This window comes from Crocodylus porosus, unplaced genomic scaffold (genome assembly GCF_001723895.1).
Source record: "Crocodylus porosus isolate Cpor-Errol unplaced genomic scaffold, CroPor_comp1, whole genome shotgun sequence".
Lineage (NCBI taxonomy): Eukaryota > Metazoa > Chordata > Crocodylia > Crocodylidae > Crocodylus > Crocodylus porosus.
In genome coordinates, this window is record NW_017728947.1 from 99224209 (window position 1) to 99249331 (window position 25123).

At 40.4% G+C, this 25123-nt stretch overlaps 1 protein-coding gene across 3 annotated transcripts in view; it reads right to left on the reverse strand.

Annotated features, from left to right (window-relative positions):
• The window catches only part of CDC42BPB (CDC42 binding protein kinase beta), a 124597-nt gene that overhangs the window by 7429 nt on the left and 92045 nt on the right, over nt 1–25123 (reverse strand). For 2 of the 3 annotated variants that reach the window (XM_019552547.1, XM_019552545.1), the window contains exons 19-30: nt 23494–23642; nt 23066–23160; nt 22884–22963; nt 19619–19708; nt 19101–19175; nt 18581–18686; nt 16502–16638; nt 15782–15921; nt 14097–14178; nt 8213–8429; nt 7372–7434; nt 2074–2670 (exon numbers count right to left, since the gene is read on the reverse strand). In XM_019552547.1, coding sequence (XP_019408092.1) covers nt 2074–2670; nt 7372–7434; nt 8213–8429; nt 14097–14178; nt 15782–15921; nt 16502–16638; nt 18581–18686; nt 19101–19175; nt 19619–19708; nt 22884–22963; nt 23066–23160; nt 23494–23642 — 1831 coding nt within the window. The remainder of the gene's footprint in view (nt 1–2073; nt 2671–7371; nt 7435–8212; nt 8430–14096; nt 14179–15781; nt 15922–16501; nt 16639–18580; nt 18687–19100; nt 19176–19618; nt 19709–22883; nt 22964–23065; nt 23161–23493; nt 23643–25123) is intronic. The other variant, XM_019552548.1, reaches the window with a different exon arrangement.

Consider the following 25123-nt stretch of genomic DNA (forward strand, 5'->3'; position numbering starts at 1 on the left):
TGCTATTGTCACACAGTACAGCAGCTCAGGGGTCTGTTCACATCTCTCCTGGGGCAGCCATTAGGTCTCAGCCCCCTAGTAACAGAGCACCCCAGAGACAGTGTATTGTGAGGGCTAATTCAGGTCAGCTGCAGATGTCTGTGCTCTACCTGGTCAGGGCCATATTCAGATGGACTCCTTCCCTTAATGTTAGAGTAGCAGCTCTAACTTTTTTTTTTTTTTTTGGAAGTCAGGGCACCTTGCACCACTTTTCTGAATTTGGCAGCACTTCTGGTTGGGAACCACTGTTGTGCTTCCTCCAATGACCTTGGTGGCTCTCAACTGGGGAACTGCCCCTCAACTCCTGCCTGTAGGGTTTTCTGATAAATCTAAAGCAAACAGGAACAGAGACATAACTGACGCAGTTTTGATCTCTAGGCAAACTCCTCTGTGCCCAGGAGGTGGAAGAAAGGCAGGGGTCCAACCCTGTATGCTTCTCTGGGAAACAAAAGCGGGCAAAGCACACCTCTGTTTCTGGGAGAAGCATGTGGGGGTGGACTGGGAAAGGCTGCAGAAAGAGCACAGGCTCCAGCTGCTTCCTGATCTACCTTCACAGGAGGCATGCAGGGCATTTTAACCTGGCCATGGCAGCACCCACGTCCCAGCACCCCTGTAAGGCACGCTGCGCACTGCAGAACTACCGTCTGAAAGGGAGAATGTGTCCGATCAGTAAGGTCTAGAAATTAAACAAATTCCACCACGCGATATAATCTAACAGCCAACCTCTTAGTAACTGCAAAAGGAAAAACAACCAAATGCCTCTTCCAGTTTTGTGTCCTGATAAAGGGGTAACTAAGGAGGAAAGGACAAAAAGCCACCCACAGCACTAACACACAGAGCAGGAAGAGTAGGCTAGTGAAAAGGCAAGTAACACATTGGCAGTAAGGTAAGTGATCTTCCCTACTTTATCTCTGGGTCAATGCCAAACTGCAAACTGAACATGCAAAAGATCTGAAAAAAGCTCATGATAATAGAAAGTAGTAACACAGCACTCTACTACACTCATTTACTGAAATACAATACAACAAAAACTGCTGGAAAAAACAAATATTAGTTTTGGCTAACCTGGTTTGAAAGTGAATTTGCTGACTACATCCCTTCCTGGTGTCCCTGGTTCAAACTCTGATGTACGGAACTGAGTCAGTAAAGCAAGCAAGCAATTTCTGTTGAGGACTCCTAAACTAAAATAAACCATTAAGGGCTGGCAGTTTGGGCAGCTAGTTTACTCCATGGTTGAATTTAGTATTTATACACTTGCTTTCTCTCTGTCCCTAGTCCTTCAGAATGAATTCTCATTGACATTTAAGCTCCATATTGTTTATAATAAAACATAAAAACTATAATAGTAAAAATAAACAATAATGAAAAAAATGTCTAAGCTGCCAGCAGGCTGCTGACTCATTTGTGCCCTGTCCTAAAGAGCTGACAAATCTCAGAGCTAGAACAGGTTGAAAAACATAACACATTTGGGGAAAACTGTCAAATGAAAGGAGGGGAAAGGGTACAGCCAGCTCCAGCTCTAACAAAAGCATCATTTTTCTTGACTCCTGTCCTCTCTTAGGAAGTCAGGAATTCTGATTTACACCTTTGTCAATTTTTTGAGTCCAGCGTGCAGAAAGTAACCAGAAGACAACTTTAATTTTAAAATCATGTAGCAAAGTAAGCCACGATTTCTATAATAAAGAACTTGCATACTGATTCGTCTTTTGGTATCCTGTATCCAGGTTACTGTTGGGTCAATCAGATATGAATTTCACATGGAAACTCTTATCTTGCCTTATGTCTAGGGTTTCCCCCCTTCCTGTCTTCTGTGACAAAAAAAATTCTTTCTGGTAGCATCCAGGATTTCTGCACCAAGTGTCAAGTGTGGTGATCTTTAACAGTGCTTACAGGAGGGAGCACTATTCTATTAATTCATCAACATTTCAACTGGAGAAGTTCAGACAATACTAAAGCAAAATAGAATACGTGCTGAATATTTTTAGACAAGTAAAGCAGCAACAGCGATATTGCAACAGAAAAACATATACATACTACAGGCAACAGGAGTTGCAGGCCACATTAGTTCCTGCATGCGTGACCTTCGACCTTGTGAATCGACGTACAATCCCATATGGCTGAAGCAAAGCAGGTATTCCTCATTACTGAGTTCCACAGCACAAAGGGCATCAAAAGACTGCTGTGAGAGGAACGTAAGCGAGGGGTCATTAGGATTTACCAGGTTTATAGACTGTCCGTCTCCCTGGATGTTCAACAGAGAGAACCCAGACTGGTAGCCAACACAGAGCTTGTCCTTGAACACTGACATCCACTGTACGGTTCCTGAAGCCTGAATTTCACTGAATTTTTTGTGGAAAGGTTTAGTTCTGTGAGTTTCATAGCAAAGAACCTGTCGTTTGACTGCCACAAACAAGCAAACAGAAGAACTTTTCTTCAGTGTTCCAGTTGTAATAAATTGGCAGCCTTTAGTTTCTGGAAGTTTGATATCAAGGTTGCCTTCTGATCCATCCAGGGAGGCCCAGGGGTATAAGTGAACGTGATGGTTCCGACCACAGACGAGGACGATAATTTTCTCTTTGGGCACAAGCTCTATCTGGTACACCTTCTTACAGTCAGCAGCTCGGACTATCACTGCAATAAAGAATAAATACTACCATATGATCATACCTCCAGGCTTACAAAATTCCACTGTAGTGTACGAGTGTCGGAAATTTATTTAGACAAGCACACACCCTCTAAAGGAACAGTACCAACCCTTGGGCCTAGGCATCCCACTGCCATTTCTTATATGCACAGCCATGAAATATACCTCTCTTCCAATTCCCCCGTTCAGTCATAAAGTACCACAGCTACAGCAACACGTGGCAGCAAAATACACATGTAGGGTCTTAGACATCTTCCACCAGACACTTCACATTTCCTCAGATCGGGAAAAATAAATGGGCCTTACACTATGCCCCAAAGTTCAGGAAATTGAAACCATTATGAAATCCAGTCAATGACTTCACCTCCCAGAGAAAGGAGTATTTCTATCATTAATAAATGGAGGGGAAACTAGGGAATTGGAGGGGCGAGAGAGGGCAAGGAAGGAGATGGAAAGACGAAACATTTTTTTTTTTCTAAATGTCAAAGACAGGAAAACCCAAAATATTGTAGAGATGGACAATAGCTCTTTGACCCAGGTGTAGACATGGGATGCCAGAGATCAAATAGAAAATGAGAGCCAGAAGGAAGCACATTCCCATTAGCAGCTCTAGGAAAAGTCAACATGTTGGGAGGTTTAAGGTAAGAGCCAAGCAAGCCTGAAATGCAAATTTCATGTTAATATGTAAAACACAATCTTATAAAACTCAACCAACACACACTCGTTACCCTTTGGATATCAGGAATTTTATTTATTTTTATTTTCTATTAGAATAAACACTCAAGTATTTCAAAATAAATATTTGAGAAAAAATAAAATTACGAATTAATGCTTACATATACTGTCCAACAAATGGCAAAGTAGTATAGTCAACCACTAGCATTTGCATTATATATATATATAAAAATAAATAAAAACTAATTTTGGATACAAGATCAATAACCTTTCTGCCTTGCACAATAGATAATATATTTGTAGAATTTTTCTAAGAGATGGTAAGCAATCTTAATTAGCGAGATCTTGCTATAGATACAATATGATGCTAACTTGTCCAAGTCTAGCCCTCATTTTAGTTTTCAGTTGGAAGTAAAAATGTAAGCTTTTTATAAGAGATCCTGGATAAAGGCATTTGATATGACCAAATGGACAAAAAAACCCAGCCGGTGTTAATTTAAAGAATACTACTTATGAAATGAATAAATTCAGGGTCTTGCTACACAAAATGCAGTATACACAACTCATGTTCTCTCTTCCTAATTTGCTGAAACAGGAAGGTTGATATCTTCCTCTTATTCAGCCCACTTAGCTTCACTATTTAAATAGTCTGGAGGATTACTTAAATGCATACTCATTTCACAAGGATTTAAATTACCTGGATTATTTTGTTAACATATATAGTCCTACCAAAATCCATGAGGTTACTCAAGTAAAATTATGCCCATACTTAAGATCTTGTAGTACAGTAGCCATTAGAGTATAATGAAAGAAAATATTAAATACCAAAAGAGAATTCTAAGCAAATCTTACACTTCCTGTGTATAAAGTTCCTCAGGGAACTAGTTTGTTTTTAAAAAGTTACACAATTCCATAGTATGTATAGTCCCTTTTATTGTACTATAGTGCAAGCATGCATTTTTACTTGATGAATTTCTGTCGCTATTCAGTTTTTGAAGTTCAATAAAAACAAGTAATTAGGAAATATACTTCTAAATTCTGTATTTATTGCTCCATTATGAGGTGCATCATAAGAATTCTTGCACTACCGCAAGCTAAACTTTAAATACTTATAAAATAAAATTGTGTTAGGAAGATGAAATTAGATTTTGAGTTTCCTGAAGAATTTAAATACATTTAACATAAAAAGTTTACTTACAGAATGATATTAGCATTGGTGACTTATTTCTTGAAAGCTGAGTTGGGCTACTATAAATGTTGTTCATTAAACTTTGGCCCGTTATGGATTTCAAAACACCTATTCTGAAATGTGCCATAGCATCTTCCTGTCTACCATGGTCCCCAAGACCTCTTAATTCTTCACAGCTTTTAGCCACTGGGGCTTTGTTTCAAGGCTGTAAAAGGTGTATAGCTACTGTGATGATGGATTAAGTAGAAAGGAGACTAACAGGTAGGACACCTTGGGCATTACTAGATGTGCTCCAGAAGGTGCAGAGAGACAGGGAGCTTTAATTAGCAAGCCACGCTAATTAAAAGCACCTGAGTGTCACGTATTAGTGTCCCTGCACTGGAAAAATGGCAGTGGGGTGCTTTGAACTAAAGCTCATTAGAATAAGCTTTAGTTCAAAGCACCCCTCCACCATTTTTTCAATGCGGGGACACTGATGCATGTGACGCTGGAGGCTGCTGGAGTGTGTGTTAATTTTCATGCTCCAGCAGACTTGATTGAGTCTGCTGCGACGTGCTGCATTTACAGTGCATCAGAGCAGCCTTCACGCATGTGTGTAAGTGCCCCTCGTTAGCATTTAGTGTGTCACAAAAGACAGACCTAGTAACAGCCTACTTCCCTGGGAGAAGAATATCCATCTTATAACAAGTCACCTCTAGGTTTTTATTACACCAGAGAAATCAAAAGGGCCTAAAAATTAATTACGTAGCATGACTTGGAAAAAAAAGGAGAAATGAATTAAGCAATAGATCAACTTTTAATACATCTCCTGCTCCAGAAACATATTTTATTTAGCACATAATTCAGTTTAGCAACGTATCTGGTTAGATTACTTGCTTCAGAATGCTCTGAAGCAGGGGCTGTCCAACTGGCAGCCTGCAAGAAGCTAATGCACTGCCGTGGGCGCTCTCTCTCACTGTTGCTCCCCTCATTGCTTTGGATGTAGTGGCAGCTTTTCTTCCTCCAACTTCTGCTTCCCAGCCCCACTTCAGGGGGCCAGGCTGTCACTGGGGCCAGGAGCCAGGTGCGCAGCAGGGGAAAGCAGAGCTGGCTGTGTGGCAGCGGCGGGACTTGTCCATGCAGCAAGCATTCTGAGCAAATGCAAACCCTGTCTACTGAGAAGTTGGACACCTCTGCTCTAAAGCAAGGGTGTCAAACTCATCCAGACCCATGGGCCAGATGCATTCCCCTAACTCAGTTTGTGGGCTGGACCAGGCTGGGCCCAGCACCCCCTGAGCTGTGTGCAGTGCTAGGTCCAGCCCATATGCTGCAGGCAGTGTGTTATCTGTGCTGTACCTGTGTGTAGAGAGCCCTGGGGCTAGTGTGTGCTGCATGCAGAGCCCTGGACTGACCCTCTGCGTTGCCTGCAGCACCCATGGTACAGGGTCCAGCCCACGTGTCACAGAGTACACAGGGGCCTAGGCTGGGGCCAAGGCATGGGGGTCAGTTCAGTGACCCACAGACTGAATCATACAGCTCCATGGGCTGTACCCCCTACCCTAAAGCATTACACAAAATATTTTAGAGAAATGAAATAAACAACAAAACACTGCAACAATGTTATAATACAGCTGTAACCACAAATTAGCTGTACTACAAATTAAGCAAGGCGAACAGATATGAAGGGTTAATTACCATACAGAGGTCCCTAAACTCATTTCTGTTAGTAACTTTCTGGCTTTCTTCATGGAACCAAGGCATAATGCTCCCCTCAACCACATGTGTTTGGTCTCTAGTAAAATCAGGCTGAAAGGAGGAATGCTTCCTTCCTTCCTTTTGTAGCTCTAAAGGCTGGTAAATAAGCTCCAAAACAATTCCTCAAGTGGAATAGGGCACAGGATCTGACAGAGGACTAAGTAGCAATCCCTGTCCACATACTGCCTGGAGTTTCCTGAATGTATGCACTGCTACAGCTGGTGGTAATAACTCCTCAAGAGCTTAGAAATACTATCTTTGGCCTGTTCCTCTGCCACCAAGGTGACCAGGAAGTGGACGGGTAGTCTGCACCAAGAATAAAAAAAGGGTGGAGGCCTGACCTAATCAGCTGGACAGGAACTTCGGAAGAGGAAAGGAAAAGGTGGTGAAAGAAAGAGCAGGAAGGAGGCATCTAGTATATCTAGAAGTCAATGCTCGTTTTGTCCATCAGTCATGCCCACAGTGTGGAATGTTAAACCAATGGCAGCAACAGTAAAAAAATTCCACCAGTTGGCTGGGAGAAAGTAAATGGAAGAAAACAAATTCAGATTTATAGTGTGCAAGAATTTCTGTTATAAAATTCCAGTAGATGCTGTGCTAGCAAGACACAGCCAGCTGTCTTTAACCATTCTAGTAGATGCCAGTGCAAGTCATCTGACTGAGCAGGTTGAAGAAATCAGTTTCATTTCCTACACCAATATATTGTCAAATTTCTGTTTCAAATCAAACTCTAGATAATATAAAACCCCCAAAATGTATTTCCTTGAATGGCTGCTTGGCTATTCATTATATATGAATTAGTGTGGTACGTGACAAGTGCTTTGCTGCCTGCTGCGAGAAGGCAGTTGAAGGTGAGAGCTGTGCCCCAGATTATGCCCAGTGAGCTGGCCCCTTAACTTCAGGCAGCCAACTAAGCATAATCATAATAACCAAATTAGTGTTTGCATTTCAGACCCCGGTTTCTGTCTTATCAGTTAATTCAGTCTACATATGAAAGGCTGTGGTGTAACATACATTAAAAAGGAGCACTAAAATTTATGATGCTCATTATTTAGCATGTAATCAGGGCATGCACTCAGACCTAACTTACCATCACGGGTAACCTCTATCACATACAGTCCTTCTTCAGAACCAATTGCTATTCTGTCTCGATCTAAACCAGAAAGGAGAAAAAGAACAATTCATCTAAGTGTGTTTAATGTTACTTATAGAATTTTTTTTTTTTTAAAACACCAGGAAAAAATTTCCTCCCAACAAACAGTGCAAATAGCTGAATCACCTTGCAGAAAACAGTGTTACAATACTTTTGCATCATGTACATTTTATACTCTGCCCCAACCAAAGAACAGATTGTTACAAGATACAGTAACTGTTTTGCTGAAGAAAATGAGCAACACAGTAGGTACAACCACATGGGAAGGATGGTGAAGTCAAATGGCAGAGCGAATAAGGCACCTCACTATTGTTCCAGAGAAGAGCCCCACTCCAGACTTGTGATAAAGGTCACTGAAGGTGACTAACCATGAATGTGTGCCTGATCATTTGGACTGAGAAGACAAAGACAGCTAGACATGATGCTAGTCATATAACTCCCTTGTCTGCTGGTGGCTACAGAAACTGGTGTACTATAACCATGCTAGGCTTAAAAGGATCTACAAACTTCTGATGAGTTGTGGCTTTTCTTATTTAACCAGACATGGTATTTTTGCAGAGAAAAGGTTCTCTCAAATACCTCTTACACATACGGTTACTAATCTTAATTCTCCTTTTAGATCATTATCTTAAAAAAAAAAGTAGTAAAGTTTTCCCACCATCCTTTTATGGAAAGAGATTACTTGAGGATTACATTAAGGTGTCACTACATTTTACAGAATAGTCTACCTTAATGCCGTAGCAGAACACAGGCTGTATGAAAGGTAAAACAAACATACCTAAAATAGCAGCAGCTAAGCTTGTTTTAATGAGTGGCAGCGTACTGTCATAGGCTTCTTGTGGAATATGTACAACTTGGTTTTTAAGTCTGTTTTTGTGCAGGATAGACTGCAGCCCTTCCAGGATTCCTACCCATTTTCTCTTTTCATTCTCATTTTCTGTCAGGATCAGTAAAGAACAGGTCTTTGAAGGTGAGCCCAAGAGAGAAGCCGTCACCTTTTAATAGCCACAGAAAGAAAAAATTAATACCTGTATAAAAAAATCAATGGTTCATTTTGTACAAAAACAGATTTTAAGGCAGAGATATCCAAGAGTTTCTGGATACATATGTAGAAAAGGCATTTAACATTGTATGCACCTTAACATGGTACAAAGAGCATTTTAATTTTTTTTTTGTCAAGCTACCCTGACTACATATAAGGCTTTCACATGAAAAATATTCTGCTTTAGATAATGAATGTTAAATTCATATATGAACAAGTCTACATTCTTTTCCCAAAAAGATCTAATTTAAGACACACTGGTAGCATCTATACAAGATGCTGACTGAGTAGTAGCTTACTACTGCGCAAGTGTCGCATGGCACAAAGCATGATGCGATCCTACTGCGCAGAGTCCCCAAGAAGCACTAACACCAGTTACTGCGCAGTCATTTAGTACTTGTGTATGCAAGTATTAAATGATCGTGCAGTAACAACTGCACAGTCAGATTCTTGTGCAGACACAGTCACTAAGTAATGGGAACTTCTCTTTCCTGTAATGGATCCAGGGTACCATGCATTAATTTATCCTGAAACACAAGCATTTCATTCTCAATTCATTTCTATTGAAAATGGAAATTTTTCTTTCAAGAAAGCAGCATTTAAATCCAAAGACACCAAACTGAATTTAAATCCCGCAGGACTGAACCCCCAAGATTTTGCTGCTCAATGGCTTATTTTCAAAACACTTTGAATTGGGCTGAAGGAATTAGCAGCTCATTTCTAAATGAAACATTCTGGCAGAAATTACTTTTTTCTTTTTTTTTAATTTCGTCTAAAATGCCACTTTTTTGTAAAGTGAAACTATGGGGGGGAAGAGGGTTTGTTGCTAAAGAAAGATATGGAGATTATTAATTTTTCTCATTATGCACATGAATCTCTCTCTGAACAGACTGTTTTTAATAGGAATATAGGCTTTCAATTTTTTTCTTTCAATGTATGGAAGTACTAATACCATTAGGCTGCATCCTGTACATACAAGCCATAGAAAAAGACAGATCTGTCAATCACAAGCAAATCAGTATTATTCTAAAGCTAGCAGTAATAATAAAATCAGGAATAGTGGCTATGTTAATCAGAACACTTCAGCAATCCCCCAAGTCACAGAATAGAAACAAAATCTTCAGTTTATAGTCTTTATGCAAAAATGGAGTATAGATTGGCCTGGTTACTGGACATATTCCTGGGAAACCAAGTAAAAATTTACTTCTTTTTTTTTCAACTGTATCTGCAGAACCTTCACCACTTGCGTGGAAGGGCAGCGAGAGCTCCAGAAAAAACACTGAAAGGCAAAGACAATAGAAAGAGCAGAGGAAAAGAACTGAAGACACAGGCTTAACCAGGGGTGGGCAATTATTTGGGCCCATGGGCCACACAGGGAGTTTTGATGAATTATGGTAGGCTGGGTCAGCTCTCCCCTGCCAACTTAACAAAATTCCCTATGTAGGATGGGGTCACGGATGGGAAGCGATGCTCAGGAGCAGGTGGGTGAGGCCAGAATCATGGAATGGCGACAGCACGGGGCTGGGGCTCAGAGCAGACTTGTGATCTACTGCCTGCACGCCCCTGCGACAAGCGTGGGTTCTGCGGGCAAGGGCGAATTGTGGCTCTGCCCTGGGCCTGCGCTGTCACTGCTCCAAGATCCCGGTCCCAGACTTGGATGCAGTTCCATGCCTGCCCAGCTACGGACTCTGAAGATCATGGGGCAGGGGCAGCGTGGGGCTGGGGCCAGGGCTGAGCTGCTCCCTGCATGTCCCTGCCCTGTGGGGTGTGTAGGGGTTGGGATGGGGTGAGGGGCTCCCTGAGTGCTAGGTCGTGGGAGCTGGCTGGTGGTCAGGGGGCATATGCAGCAAAGCTCACTCAGGTGGTGTGGTCTGAGGCTGCCCCTGCAGTACTTGGCAGGGGGCTGAGTCCAGTATGCTCCTGTCAGGGCAGCTCCAGCCAGCATGCACAGCTTCTGGTAGGGCTGCTCCCAGTATGGCTGCAGCCACCTTGGTGATGCTCAACTCCCCTTGCCTCTAGCTGTGGCTCCTCCTGGCTTTAGCCCTTGCTGCAGTGCTCTGGGCAGGGAGGAAGCTTCAGCTGAGCAGCTCCCGCTCCCACTTGCCTTCCACCCACTCAGCTGCCCGCAGGTGGCTGCTCATTTTGCCATGGGGGCAGAGTGGGTGGATGGTGGCTGGGAGCTTGAGCCAGCGCCCCATGCCCTGGGGCAGGAACTGCCTGGCGGAAGCTTCCTCCCCAGCCCGAGTGGCAAGGCAGGAGCAGGAGGAGGAACTGCCGCTGGAGGCAAGGGGAGCTGAGCAGCACCCGGGCAGCTTCAGCTGCACCAGAAGGAGCCCTACCAGAAGCTGTGTGTGCTGGCCAGGGCCAGTGTGTGCAGGCTGGAGTGCAGTGCTAGCTGCCCCAGGCAGGGCTTGGCTCCATGCAGACTGCTGAGGGGGCAGCCAAGGGGCAGATGCAATCAGCTGAAGGGCCGGATCTGGCACACAGGCTGTATTTTGCCCACGCTACTTAACTAATGCCTGCAGTTTGTACAATTCTGCACCCAATAGCTGCACCTATGAAGGTATTTTGGTTCAACTTGAAATATTTTCCAAAGATACCCCCCAAGAACCATGTTACTGCCCTGCCTCAAAGTTTAAGACTTGCTTTTCCTTTTTTCTAAGTGGTAGCACAAAATATTCTTTCCATCAATCCATCTTTTGATATTGGCATCTTTCATGTGGCCTTCTCTGAGGAAAGTAAAGTCATACATGTCTTATAGTTTTCTTAGCAGTCACTAAGTAGCAATCCAGTATTTACTTGGAAGAACTCAAGTCTTCCAAGTTTAAGGTGATTTTTAGTCTCTTAAGTAGTACAAAGCTTGGCAAAATACTACATTTATTATGCGGATCTTGGAAGGGATGGCACTGGAGTAATACAGGGGAGTTTAAAAAATGGTCTCCCAGACACTAACATTTCATAACAGCACAAAAGCATTTCCTGGAGGCTTTAATAGCTAGCCTTTGCTTCCAAACTGATACATGATTCTAAAAGAGCAGTGTTAGAATTTGAGATTCAGGCATGATCCTGATGCAATGCATTTTCTATCTTGATCTAATTAAGGAGGCCCCAGGGAAGAACTGTATTACTTTGAAAATTGCCATTTTGGACTTCTTGTGAGTAGTCTTCTTCAGCAGTCCCTCGCAGTTGAGGCTGATCGTCTTCCATGACTGCCTTACCTGTGGGTCTGAAGATGGCTGATGATGCTGATCTGGGGTCGACAGACCCTGCTGCAACTCAGGCACGTGTTTCTGTGTGGGGTGGGTGGCTCCGGATTCCCGATTTAGTCTGCAAAATGCTGTTTCTGCTGCTTCTGGTTTTTCATCTCCTGTTATTGTTATGAGGTTTCAAAGTACTGAAATCCCTGCAGCACTCTTCCTCCATCTGGGGAGGTCCTGGGTGATAGTGTCCTACGAGTTGATGTTGGTATCACATTTTTTTCAAGTTGGCTGTGAAAACGTCCTTGAATTGCTTTCTCTGCCCTCCTTTTGAGTGTACACCTTGACAGCTGAGAGAATAAAGCCTGCTTCAGATGCCTGAAGCTAGACATCTGGATGACATGGCTGGCCCAGTGAAATTGATGTTGGATGATCATCACCTTGATGCTCATGGCGTTTGCTTGAAAAAGGATACTAATGTTGGTGCACCTATCTTCCCACTGGATTCAAAGGATCTTCCACAGGCAGTGCTGATGCTACTTCTCCAGCAACCTGAGATGCATATTTTTGAGTCCCTGACATCATTTGGGCTTTTGAGAATAGTCTGGGTCAGGGCATGGCCACATTTTCTGTATTAATAATAGAAGTAAACAGCGTCAAACATCAATGGGTAAATTCTGCCTCTTGGTCCATCGTTGAAAAGCAGTCCTGGAGGAGATGTTATTCATTGTGGATGAAGCTGTTTCTGTTCAAAACCTTAAGTGCCTCTTGTGCTTGCTCAGAATCTTTTGGTGAAGAGCTTCTCATTTTCTGTACATCGCTTCTCAACATCAGAGACAGGAAAAGTGGTCTCTGAATTGTCTTCTGTTGGGTTTCTTGAGATGCTGGACTTAATGAAACAATTCTTTGATAAGACCAACTTGCAATAGCCACATTGAATTAATCTCTTGTATCCAGCTATCTGCAGAATGGCAAAACTACCAATCTTTAAAGAACCTGGGCTGGAGACAGTTTCCAGGCATCATACTGTCCAAAACTCCCTCAAAAGCTAAATTACCCTGAAAATGTGTAGATGTCCTACCAACACAGTGAATGACATCTGTTTGTCAGGATTCTAACAAGTATATTTTAGCCATATATAGGATGCCACAAACCTGACAAAGAAACCGACAGCTATCTGTGGAAGGATCAAAACAAAGGTTCAAGTAACACCTTTTTCAATGAATAGCCTGTGACTCTATTCTTGGGTGGTCATGCCAGTGGAGTTTTAGTTTTCTTTTCTGAGCTGCATGGTCTTTAATTCAGTGATGTGGACGTAGTCAGAGAGCTCAGTTCAGTTAGACAGCCATTCTGTGCACACTACACTCGTAAAACATTCTATGTAGCCATCTTCAAAAGTTGTCTCGCATGCCTCGGAAAAAAAAAAAGGCTACTCACTGCTTTAAGAGAAGACTTTGGGCGGCAGCAGCAAGGGGAAATTAAAAAAGTTGGAAGACAGTATAAGGAGGCGGAAAAGCAATAAATAGAGGGATAAAAAACTCACTGCAGAAAATATTATCTAAAAGAGGCTAAAAAACTATAGTATCCCTCAAGCTGCTTCTACAAATAGGACAGAACATTTGTAGTTTTGCTTAGGGAATGGTATGAAGAACTGTGATTGCTTGCGATTGACAGCCCATCTGCTTCCATGCTCACTAAGGTGAAGTTCCATAATTGACAGGATCACAAAGAAGTATTTGCAAAGAAAAAAACCTCAGGGGATTAACATTTTGGCTATTTAGGACAGTACAATCTTCATCTTCTTTAAGGTTAAAGAATTTGCAGAAGTCATCTAAGAAAACTTAAATGTTTGGGTGACCAAACTAACACACTGAAGGTGAAATGGAACTCATGGAAAGTTATTACTCTTGCCCTTTAATGGTCCTCTGCAGTATATCATTATGACATATGTGCAAGTTTTATTATAATATTACATAACCAGTTGGAAGGCAGGCAAGATCCAGCTCTGGTTTCAGCCTGCTAGGATCAAAAGTCCTATGGTTCTAGCCAGAGTCCTACATAAATTAAGAAAATAAAAACCAGGATCTTATAATTCCAATGCAAAGTGAAAACCCTAATCACTGTATTTCAAAAAATCAACGTAATACTTAAAATTTATTACCAATTTTTATGTATTACAAAGCTACAATAAAAGGTACAGAAGACCTTTTGCACTTCACAGTTCACTTATGGAGAAAAATCAGACCTTCTTCCTTTGAATTTTCAAACTTCCTTTACCTGTTTATTTGGGTTATTTCTGCAATCTGATAAAAATCAAATTTTACTCTTTAATGAAAAACAACTCTATGGACAACTATGATGAAAATACCACAATACTAATACCTAATGTGCATTTTCTCTAAAAGAAAGGTTGAAAGTCATACCCTGAATATACAAGGGATGTCTTTACGGGTGGCATGTATTACGTCTGATGCCAAGACAGAGCTCACACAAAAATCTTCATCTCTGGTAAGAAATAAAACAACATTACTAACACGGCAATATAAAACTTTCTAAAGAAACTGATATCAGCCTCTTTGAGGGACTGCACCCTGTCATTATTGTGATAACACATAGCGATCTCTTGTGTGCTAAAAAAGGGACAGGGAGAAGGTTTCCAAAGGACCTTACAAATCTGGATTTTGGTCCAATAACTTATAGCATGCAGATGGGCCTGTTGCACCTGCATGGAGTCTTGAAGTGGCCAATGTGGATGGGCTCAGTCTGTCAGGACATCAGAGATTCATTAGGCCTCTTATGCCGAGGGTTTGGAAAGGGAGAGACGCTCTTTTAATCCATAGATTTTAGAAATGAATACCCATAGCTCAAAGTGAAGTTATCCATTGCAAACAGACATCAAAAGCACTCAACAGAACAGGTGGACTTTTTGTAGGTTTCAAATACAGGAGTGTGCTTATATTTTCAAATGGATGGAATTTCCTTTTTTTGATGATCACATAAACAAACAGTGTACATCACAATTATCTCAAGTGCAATTTGGATCAGGTCCTACCACAATGGGCATGTCTACTCTAGGCTCTTTAAATTGTACCTGGACAAGTTAATTACAACAGTTATAAATTCTCATGTAAAGGAGTCACGGACACTTGCTTCTGTAGTTGTGCATTTCAGTCCCATCTGCACTAGACTTTGCAACCAAGATGATTAACCTGCATTAAAAACACTACAAATCCCAGTGGAGACAAGCCCAAAGAAACAGCTTTTAATAACAGCTAAAGCAGAAGCCTGCTAAGAATCATGTCCGACTAAACTGCCCTAGGCATTTCATTAATGTGAATGCTGTTATTTGCAATGCCTCCACATTCCTGCTCCCAGTGTCAATTTACACCATGGATCTTCAGATGCCATGTAGGCTCAACCCTCTGACAGAATTACTGTGAGAAGAGAGCAGCAGTATGCTGCCCCTTGACATGAGTCTGTTTGGAAGGGACTGTAAATCAAGGTATTTGTATAAGCAGATTCCATGCTAACCAAAGACCAAGGTGCTGTCACCTTACAAGATGGGGCATTTTCTCTTGCCATTGTCACAGTAATCACAATAAATTCACATTTTAGTTCAGAAGGTAAAAAATTGAAAGAAAAAGACTTACTGAGGAAAAAAGTTTCTTAGGCTAAAACCGGTTCCATGTGAACAAAGACAGTGGGTGCTGGGATCATATGTACTGTAAATTGGTAAGTTCAGTGCTTTTTGGAACCTGTCTTCCTTTACTCTCCCCCCTGGCCCTGTCCAAAGTTTTCTGAAATGGCCTGTTCAGAGTAGCTCTTTCCCTATGCTCTACTTCACTGTGACTTGTCTGCCCAAGATACACATACAACTCACAAGAGGACATGAATTAATGTTGTTGTTTACATGAAAATGCAGTGCTGCAACCCCTTCTTTTTGCTCAACCTAAACTGAAGCCTGGTTTTGGAAGGCATAGATCATCTCAGAACAGAGCCCTTAAAATACAGGAGCCTTTTATTTACCATTAGAGAAACATTTTACTTAAAAAAAAAAAAAACAAAAAAAAAACACATTTTACACTGTAGCTAGTAAAACACCACAAACCTGAGATCCAACACTTGACTTGCAACAACTCCAGGCTGGGTGGATTTTCCTTCAGGCACATCATACAGAAAGAGTTTGCAGTCGCACACAACTGCATAGGCTCTCTGCCACCCTTTCTTAACTCCAGTAGGCTTTGGAACCTGCATGTAAATAGTTGCTTGCTTGTTATGTGGAAACTTGACTGGTCAGACATAGGAAGTGAGGACATGTAAAGCAGACTTCATGCTTCTTTAATGCAATGGAGTCTGACCACCCAATTTCAATTATACTTCCAAATAGGAGGAAAAAGTTGAAGAACAGCTGAATATTTCTTCATGAAGCTCCCCGTTTTCTGCTTTTAAGCTAGTTCTGCAATTCAGCATTTTGTAAGGCAAAATCAGGTTGTGTATTTAAAGAGATTCCACACATGACACACAACAAAATTCCACTATGTTATAGCACAGATTTTTTCCTGTACAAAAGTGTTCTGTCTCATTTTTGTGACAATTACAGCTGCCCCGCGCTAGTCCTCAAGTAAGATTGCTCCTTTATCCGTAACAAAAGGGTAAGTGTGAATTGGGCTAAGCCCCAGAGCTTCAGCATTACTTGGGGGATACAGTTAAGCAAGGTTAGGGTTTCTAGCAGCAAACTGCAAATATGGCTTGCTTTTGTATTAAGTTTGCAATTATACCTGGAAGAAAAAAACCAACCCTCTTCAGGTCCAAAGTCAAAGATTCTTACCTTGACGTAACCTTTATAGGCAGTTCCTATCCCTCTTTGCACATCTACTCCAAGAGGCCTTTTGGCTTGTTCAGGGGGTATAGGACAGACTTGAGGTGCACTGTCTTTGCAAGAAACATGGCACGCGAAGGAACACACTGGGTGCAAAAGAGAAAATCCAGGATGGAAGTCTTGTGAAGATTGATTAATCTTAACAGGTGATGAATATTTTCTACTCTTACAAGAAAGAAACCAGTTCATTAGATTGAAATAGCTCAGCAGTATACATGACAGCAGCACATTATGTTAGACGAGCATGCTTCTGATTCCATTTGTCATGACAGACTCCTAAACACCACTTTCTTTTATACACCCATATCAGGTAGGGCAGGAGCCCTGCCACCACTCCTCTTGCAGTAACCCAGCCTTCTTCTGAAGGAATATGGTTTGGGAAGCCCCACCTAATGTCATCAACACCAACTTCATTAATTCAGGTAGAAGATGAAGGAGGTAATGAAGAGTTTGGAGTTAAGATGGATATTGGGCAGAAAGCTATGAAATAAGATGGAAGAACAGGGAGGTGGCTAGGGTAAGTTAATACTGGACGGTGCTAATTTAATGAGTAAATAAGAAAAAGTGAGACAGTTAAAATAAAAAGGGAAATTAGATTCTACAGAAAAAGAGGACAGTTACATTATTATAACAGAAAACAAACTTTGCCATAAAATAAAAGAGGTTAATAGAAGAGTGTTAATATTATTGTGCTATAAAAAGGCACACACGTAGACAAGAATTTTTAAAAAAAGGGGGCAAACATCTACCCAACTAATTGGTGCATACCTTCCTCAAACTTCTGTGTGCACTGTCTATTTCAACTGCAACACTCAGAAGGAAAAGGACCTGTTATCTATAAAGCACCTTTCACACTTTGTATAATTATGCAAACATGGTGCTTTAACATGCACACAGCAAGAATGGTCCATATACTGATAAATTACTAAGTATTTTATACTGTAAAGTCATCAGCATCTAAAATGCATGTAGGGTGTAGAGTTGTGGGGATGGGGAGCAAGTGGAAGGGAGAACAAGCTAAGACAACAAGTCCCTGGAAAATGAACAAGGGGAAAGATGGAAACATCTCTTAAACCTCCTATTGCAAAACAAACCTGATATCAATTAGCTTAAGTACTATGACTTGGCATGGAAGTGACAATGGAGAGAGCAATGGTGGAATGCTTTGTTGTGGGGATAGGGGAGTGAGATTTTCAGATACACTAGAGCACAAGAGTGATGAAGGAGCGGTATGGAACAAAAGCAGTTACATGCAGCAGGAGACAAAAGGGTGCCTCAAAGTGAGTGCTGTTAGAACAGCAGGTGCTTCTGGTAGAGCTGAAGGGGGATGGGAGTTGACTACCAATCATCCGCAAATGGCCCTGAAGGCAAGAACAAGGAGGCTGAATACAATGCAGAAAGTTACCAATGGAGAGAATAAGGAGTGAACTGAGTTGGGCATAGCGACACCGGAATATAACTTTTGCAGTGTTTTTTTGGGACAGATTTGTTTGGACATGTTATGTCAGAGAGCAGTGACAGTAATCAAGGCGAAAGAATATTTAAGGCACAGACACATATTTTCACAGCAACACTTCTACTACAGATTACAACACTACAAAACAGAGGGGGGGAAGAATGGATTTTGAAAATACTAAGCTAGAAAAATTGACAGAATTTGATTACATTCATGACTTGTGAGTAAAAACAGACAGGCACATATGCTTCCCAATGTATAGATTAAGATGAGGACAGTGAAAACTGTTACATTTCAATTATGGCAACAACTTCTGCAGCATTTATTTCTTCATTTTACAGGAAGCCTGCTATAGTGATAGTGTTAGTAAAAAGATGGTGCAGGAAGATGGAATTAATAAATTTAAGTAACTTGAGAATTTCATTCCTCAACTGATTCAAATCTGCAGATGCAAGAAGGTAGGAAGAAAAAGATGCAACAGCTGTTTTTCCAGTGGAGTAACTTGTCGCTGTAGAACAAATTGTTTTATTTAGCTAAGTTACTGAACATTCAGAATTGTTACACTGACTCACCGTCACAGGCATAGCCTTGTCGAACTAATCCCACCATAAGAGACGTGCAGTGACTGCACTGAGTAGGGCTCGTGAAGGACTTGATGTTGAGTTGGTGAGCTTTAGGCTGAAAGATAAATTCAAGATAAACCAAAGCTACTTCATAAACCCAGGTTTCTTTTAAGTAACTGTAACATGTTAAAAGTGCTGCAAGTCAGAACTTTCTTTCCAAATAATACTGTAAGTGCTTTTACTTCCAATGCATACTCAAGATCGCAGCAGAACCAGAGTACAAATAAACCCTGCAAACCTACAACAGCCCAGTCTGAAATTCTCTCTCCCTTCTGGGAAAAACTAAAAATGACTGTACAACTTGCATTTAGGAACATTTAATTAAACAAACTTACAAAACAACAAGTGACAAACCAAGACAGGACAAAAGCAAACATACATTTGCACAGCTATTTGTTAAAAAAACCCCCAAAAAACAAAAAACCAAACCCTTTAGTTTGCAGAAATAAGGTGAACAAGGTCCCCCTACCTTTGGTACAGCTAGAGAAATGGATTGAATGGTGGGGGAGGGAGCAGCAGGCATCCTCTGAAGCCGAATTGATTCCTGAATCACAAGAAACTGCAGTTGAAGATAATTAAGCTTCAAGAATTTATTCTAGAATTGGAGTGGGTAAAGTTCTCTAAAATTTGCAAAGATTGTAAATGTAGATTGTAGAGTGTCTTGCCATTTCTAATTTACTGTGAGCAGATCATATTGGAAAGCACTCACAGGAAAGCCTGCACACTAACAACAAGGAGCAGTACAAAAAACAGGTATGAAAATGGAGTACATCAACATATACAGAACTGGAGGAAGATTCCACTCGCAACTGTTTGCAAAGCAGGTGCACTTAACACTGACAGGTGTCTATACACAAGCAAAAACTCAGAGCTAGAGTACGCCTCTTCATGGTGAATGATGTTTGCAATATATTTATAACATGTCACATGTATATAAAAGACTCTCAAGTGAATTAAGTCTGGATAATAAAATACCAGCTGCCTTACTTCTTGTTGCTGCTCAGCAGTCATGACAGAAGTAGATGGTGAGACTTCTGGTTTGGGACCTTGTGTTTCTTGCTCACTAACAGAACTCGTCTGCAGAAATAACAGCAAACAAATTAGATTAATGCTACAAGTCTGAAGGAATGGTCTTAAGTCAAAGTGAAATGAACCTGAACGTGGTTAAAGCTATTGACCTGACAAAAACAGCTTGCCCAGGACAACGTTTAGAGCTCTGTTAGTTTTTATAAACACTATTTAATATCTGTTTTTTAAAGACCTAGATCTATGCTGTATTGACAACATTGTATATATGGAGGCATCGGATTTAAAAAAAAAAAATCTACCAAATAGTAGATGGGACTGTAGCTGTAACAACAGTCTCTTCCCAGAAATCTTGAAGGTGTCTTTATGACATATTTGGATCCACCAATCATATTTTAGAAAGTTGTTTCTAATCTCCTGTGTACTGGTAGATGAAGCCAGGCTTTCTGGCAAACAATCCATAGGATAGTTCAGATAATTTACTGGCGTAGGGATTTTGGAGTGCACAGGAGCCACCAAAAGAAAGGTTCTCAGTGACTTCATGCAATTTATTTTTGATAGCTAAGAAGTCTTTCAAGAATTCTATAAATATAATTCTATTACACCGCTTAATAGGATGAGAGAATTCTAATGATAATCATATCATATTTCACTAATGTTGGTGATTAATATCCATCACAAGTTTCCTATTAAATTCACACTTACTCTAGCTACTACTAATTATCAGCACAAGGGGGTAGTATGCTACAATTCTGGAATTAAAGAACTAAAGCAGCTGGGTAGGAAACAGTGATACTACAGGATCGCACTCTGAGGCTATAATGGAGATTGTGATTAACAAACATGTGATTAAAACTTTTTAAAAATGATGTAATTAGCAGTGAAGACTGCTGAGTAATGAGTCAGTCATTCTTCACACTTGAGAGGGAAGATAGCTCAATACAGTTATAGCACACTGAGTACATACAGATATTTTGGTATATTCCAATTGGTAGTGACATACTGATGAATTAAAAATAAATAGCAAGTTAGATATCATTGTGCAAAATACAATGTTAACATGATAAAACAAGATTCATCTTTAGTACAAATATTGTCAAGATATCTTAAAATAGTCAGCCTGCAAAGAGGTTTAAATAAAAACTAAACTAGTTCTACTTAGTGGGTTAATTTGTATGAAAAGCTAAAGCACAAAAAAAATCCACTAGTTTTAGGATGCCATTTAACAAATACAGGTCACAAATGCAGGAGGCAAAACTATCACAACAAGAACTTACTTCTTCCCAAAAGGCTAGCAGAGAGGATGTAGATGAAGAAGAAACAGAATCCTTTGTTGTAACATGAGGGATAAAAATGATCACTGATCACCCACAAGAGAACTTCAGGAGGTATATTAGTAGGCTAACTAAATAAAATGTTTACGTGGCAACCTGATATGTGCATAAATTAAATTGGGAGGAAGATCAAAGGGAGATATATTGTCAGTGTACTTTAAAAAAAAGTTAATGAAAACTGCTGACTAGAATATTCAGTATTCTACTCTGTAATTCATTAGGAAGTGATACTTAAACTTTCCCTAACATCTACACATTTACAGCAGTTTCTGATACAGGACTGTGGTTTAATATGCATTTAGTGTTCTATGTATTAGAGCCTTAAATACATTCAATTTCCTTTTCTAATAAAGTCAAACAGCAATTCAAACCTTATTCATACAAAGTGCTTTTACAAAAGTCAAGTTTTGCTTTAAATCTTGCTTTTTAAAAGTACTGCATGTAACTAACATCACAGAATGTCCCTGCATTTTCTCCCTGGCAACAGCAACAACTTGAAAATAATATAGAAAGCACAGTATTTCTATGGCAGCACCTCCTAAATACAAAATGTAGCTAGACAGCATGTTTTAACCCTACTGTACAACTACAACTCCATAAAATAAGGGGATTTAATATTACAGTTTTATCTCTAGAGTGCTCATGATTGTCATTCTGAATAGTTTAAAATGTTTAACAAAACATATCCAGAAACTCTTCAAGGATCAAGAATTCATAAAGTAAGGAAAAGCAATTCACTGTTGTATAACAGCTGCCTCCTCAGGGGAAGTACAAAAACTTTACAAATGCCTGACCTGAGCCACAATTTGTACAACTGGATTTTCCAAAGATCGGTGGGTGTATCAGGACAGCAACATGCCAACAACAAATTTTGCATCTGGATTCTACCAACAGTGGGAGTCCTCTGTGTCTCTTTCCAGTATCTTCTACTATAACATCCCCCATAGGAGTTCAAAGCTGAGTCAATGATCTTATCTATTAGTCTAGACCCGCCGGGAGGGCAATTATTTGGGCTGGTGGGCCACTTAATGGGCTTTGGTGATGGGTGACCTCCCTCTCCCAATCCCTCTCTTTTAAGGGCTGCAACCAGTGCAGAAGCTTAAACCCACCCACAGCTTTAGCACCCACTTTTCTCTCCCCATCTCCCAGAGTCCACCTGCCTGCAGCTTTGGCGCTCCCTCACTCCACCCCCACCTGGTCTGGACCCGGAAGCTGCTGGCCAAGTCCACAGCTGCCCACATGTGGCCAGCAGCTTCCAGAGCTGGAGCTGCCACCTACCTGTGAACCAGATCCATTCCCTTGGTGGGCTGGATCCAGTCCACAGGCTGTATTTTGCCCACCTCTGGTTTAGACCCCTTTTGTGTCTTATGAATGCATTTTCTTGGGAAAATGCAGCTGTTTGTGATGTCCTTTCTTTTGTCTTAAATGTCAGAGCTAATTAAGCAAAAAAAAAGAATGCATTATTGAGTCAACAAAAGTTCCAAGCTAGACCAGGGCTGGCAACCCACGGACTGTGGATGTGGGGCTTCAGCCACAGAAACTCTCTCCATGCTGTCTTGGAGAGAAGAGGCAGCAGCCTCCAGGTCCTAGCACTCAGCCTGAAACCTGAAAAGACTGCTGTCTGCTGAACCAGAATATTTCACATTGTCCTTCTTTGTTTACACTGAAGTAAGACTTTGGGAATATTTCCCTAAGTTACCGAAAACTAAAGCTAAGCGATATGGCATTAACTGGAGAAGAGGATCCATAACTTGACTTCTTAGGCTAGGTAATTTGCTTTTCATATTGTACTTCTGACAGATTCTAATTTATTGTTTATTGTCCATGCATACCCTTTAGCTAATTCAAAAACCATAGGCCACTTTTTTGAAGTCAATTAGTTTAAAACTTACTCTAAAAGTCAGATCACGTGGAAGGGGTGAGGTGTTGAAATATTCAAATATTGAATCTTGGAAATCGGGAAGTTTGAGACCTGAAAAAAAATTAAACCCCCCAAAAACCACATTAATTTTACTCAAAGAAAAAATTGATACTGTTTAATACGAAAATGATTTTATAACTTAAACTTAATTACCTGCATCTGTTCTGTATTTTTCTTCCAGTTTTTTCTTCAAGACTTCCATCTCTTCAAACAGCTCCCGATTTATTTTTTCAGATTCCTTCAATTTACTGAAACAGTAAAATGGAAATCTTTAACGTTAAAGAGCAAGTAATTAGGATTAAATTTTTTTTTTTTTTTTTTTACTGGAGATCTCATTTTCTTTGAGCACTGGCAATACTTGCCCTGTTATTTAAGACCAATTAATTGTCAGCTTTACTTCACTAAATCTTCATTTCTTTTACAGCTTAATTTAAACATTGCAATATTCATACTTTATATCATGATGAAATGTTCTTGGCATAACAGGGAAATTTAAATGTTTGTTATTTTAACAGGTGGTTAAGAGTAGCACTAAAGGTAACAGCCTGTAACATATTCAAGCTGAACAAGTTATTTATTACCTTTCAAAGGATATGTTTGTATCTTTAACCTTTCGCAGCTCTTCTTGAACTAGTTGTTTGGCACGTATTTCTGCATCAAGAGCAGACTGCAATTCCAGCCTGGCTGACATATCCAGCTTCTGGCTGCGCCGCACTTTCCAAAGTGGATCCTGCAGAGGGGTAAGTTATGGAACATGAACATCAACTCCCAACATTTCTTTTCTATTCTGTTTGTAAATACCAAAGGCAGATAAAACAAGACCTCCCCCATTTTGTCCTTAAAATCTTTGCTTCAATCACATATTAATCATTTCACTGTCATAAGTTTAAACTAATAAAGTCAAATACAGACCACCAGTTAAAACGTGTAACAACTTTCAGGAAAGCCAAGATTAAAAACAACTATCAGCTCCTGTGGGATGCTCCATCTGCCCCAGCATTGCAGCTTTCATGAGCTGCGCCTGGTACCTCAAGGTATATAGAAAAAAAGATTTACAGCTGTGTCTATGGCCAAATCACTGATTCTCCAAATCAGCATCAAATCTTCATATTTGGATTTGGCCGAATCGAATCGAGGATAGTGATCTAAATCAATCAACTGAATTACTGTCCTCGATTAAGGCCAAATCTGAATCGAATACAGCCCATTTTTCACACCCCTAGCGTGTATGTATCAATCCCAGGATATTTTTGTCCGAGGGCAAACACATACATAGTTTCTCCAGGGACAAATGCAACATCTGCTCCTACAGTTCTAGAGCACATGCCTAAGTGTCTATACATTTTTTTTTAGTCTTACTCTAGATTATGCACTAAATTTAAGATACAAACTAGCTCTGCACTTACTACCATAGAAATGGTGTTCTTTAGGACAGCAAAATTTGAGGTTTCCCAATCCCTAGAATTCTCAGACTTTCTAATGTGGACTATAACTTGGATGTTATCTTAGGGATGTCTCTCCACCCAGTTGCATTCCATTTGCAAACAGAACAATGTTTTTTTGTTGGTTAAATAAAATTTAACAGCTGAAAACCGGGAAAGAACACCAAATTATCATCCTGGTGTCCACAGATCACCAGCAAGTAACTAAGAGACTATAACTTGTTAAATGTTGACTGATTTCCTAAATATTGACTGCAATTTGTAATTGATAAATTAAAACAGAATTTGCTGGGGCTATCCAATCAATCTTGTATTGTTTATTGCCAACATGAAAAAACAGACAACAGACAAAAAGAGAGCTGTTACCCTTCTTCAAACTGACTCCTCTTGCTGTTGCAGTTACCTTAAGGCTGGACTGTTACTACTGTTGCAGTTATCTTAAGACTGGATGCTCCTTCTCTGAACAGGGTTTTATTGTCAACAGCAACAGACACATTTTGCTCTCATTATAGCCTAAATATATCACAACAAATTTCTGAGGCAGGGTCTTTTTTGCTCTTCATTTGTTCAGTTCCTACTACAGTGGGCCTTGGTCCATAACTACTGCTCCTAGATATTACAAAAATGCCACCAGGTATTATTAACCATTTAACATCTGTCTGTGATGGTGCATTAAAATATTCTCTTTTGTTAACACTAAGTGTTTTTTGTTACTGAATTTTTTAGTCTGGTTTTAAGACACAGTTTACAATTATGCCAGATATGGACA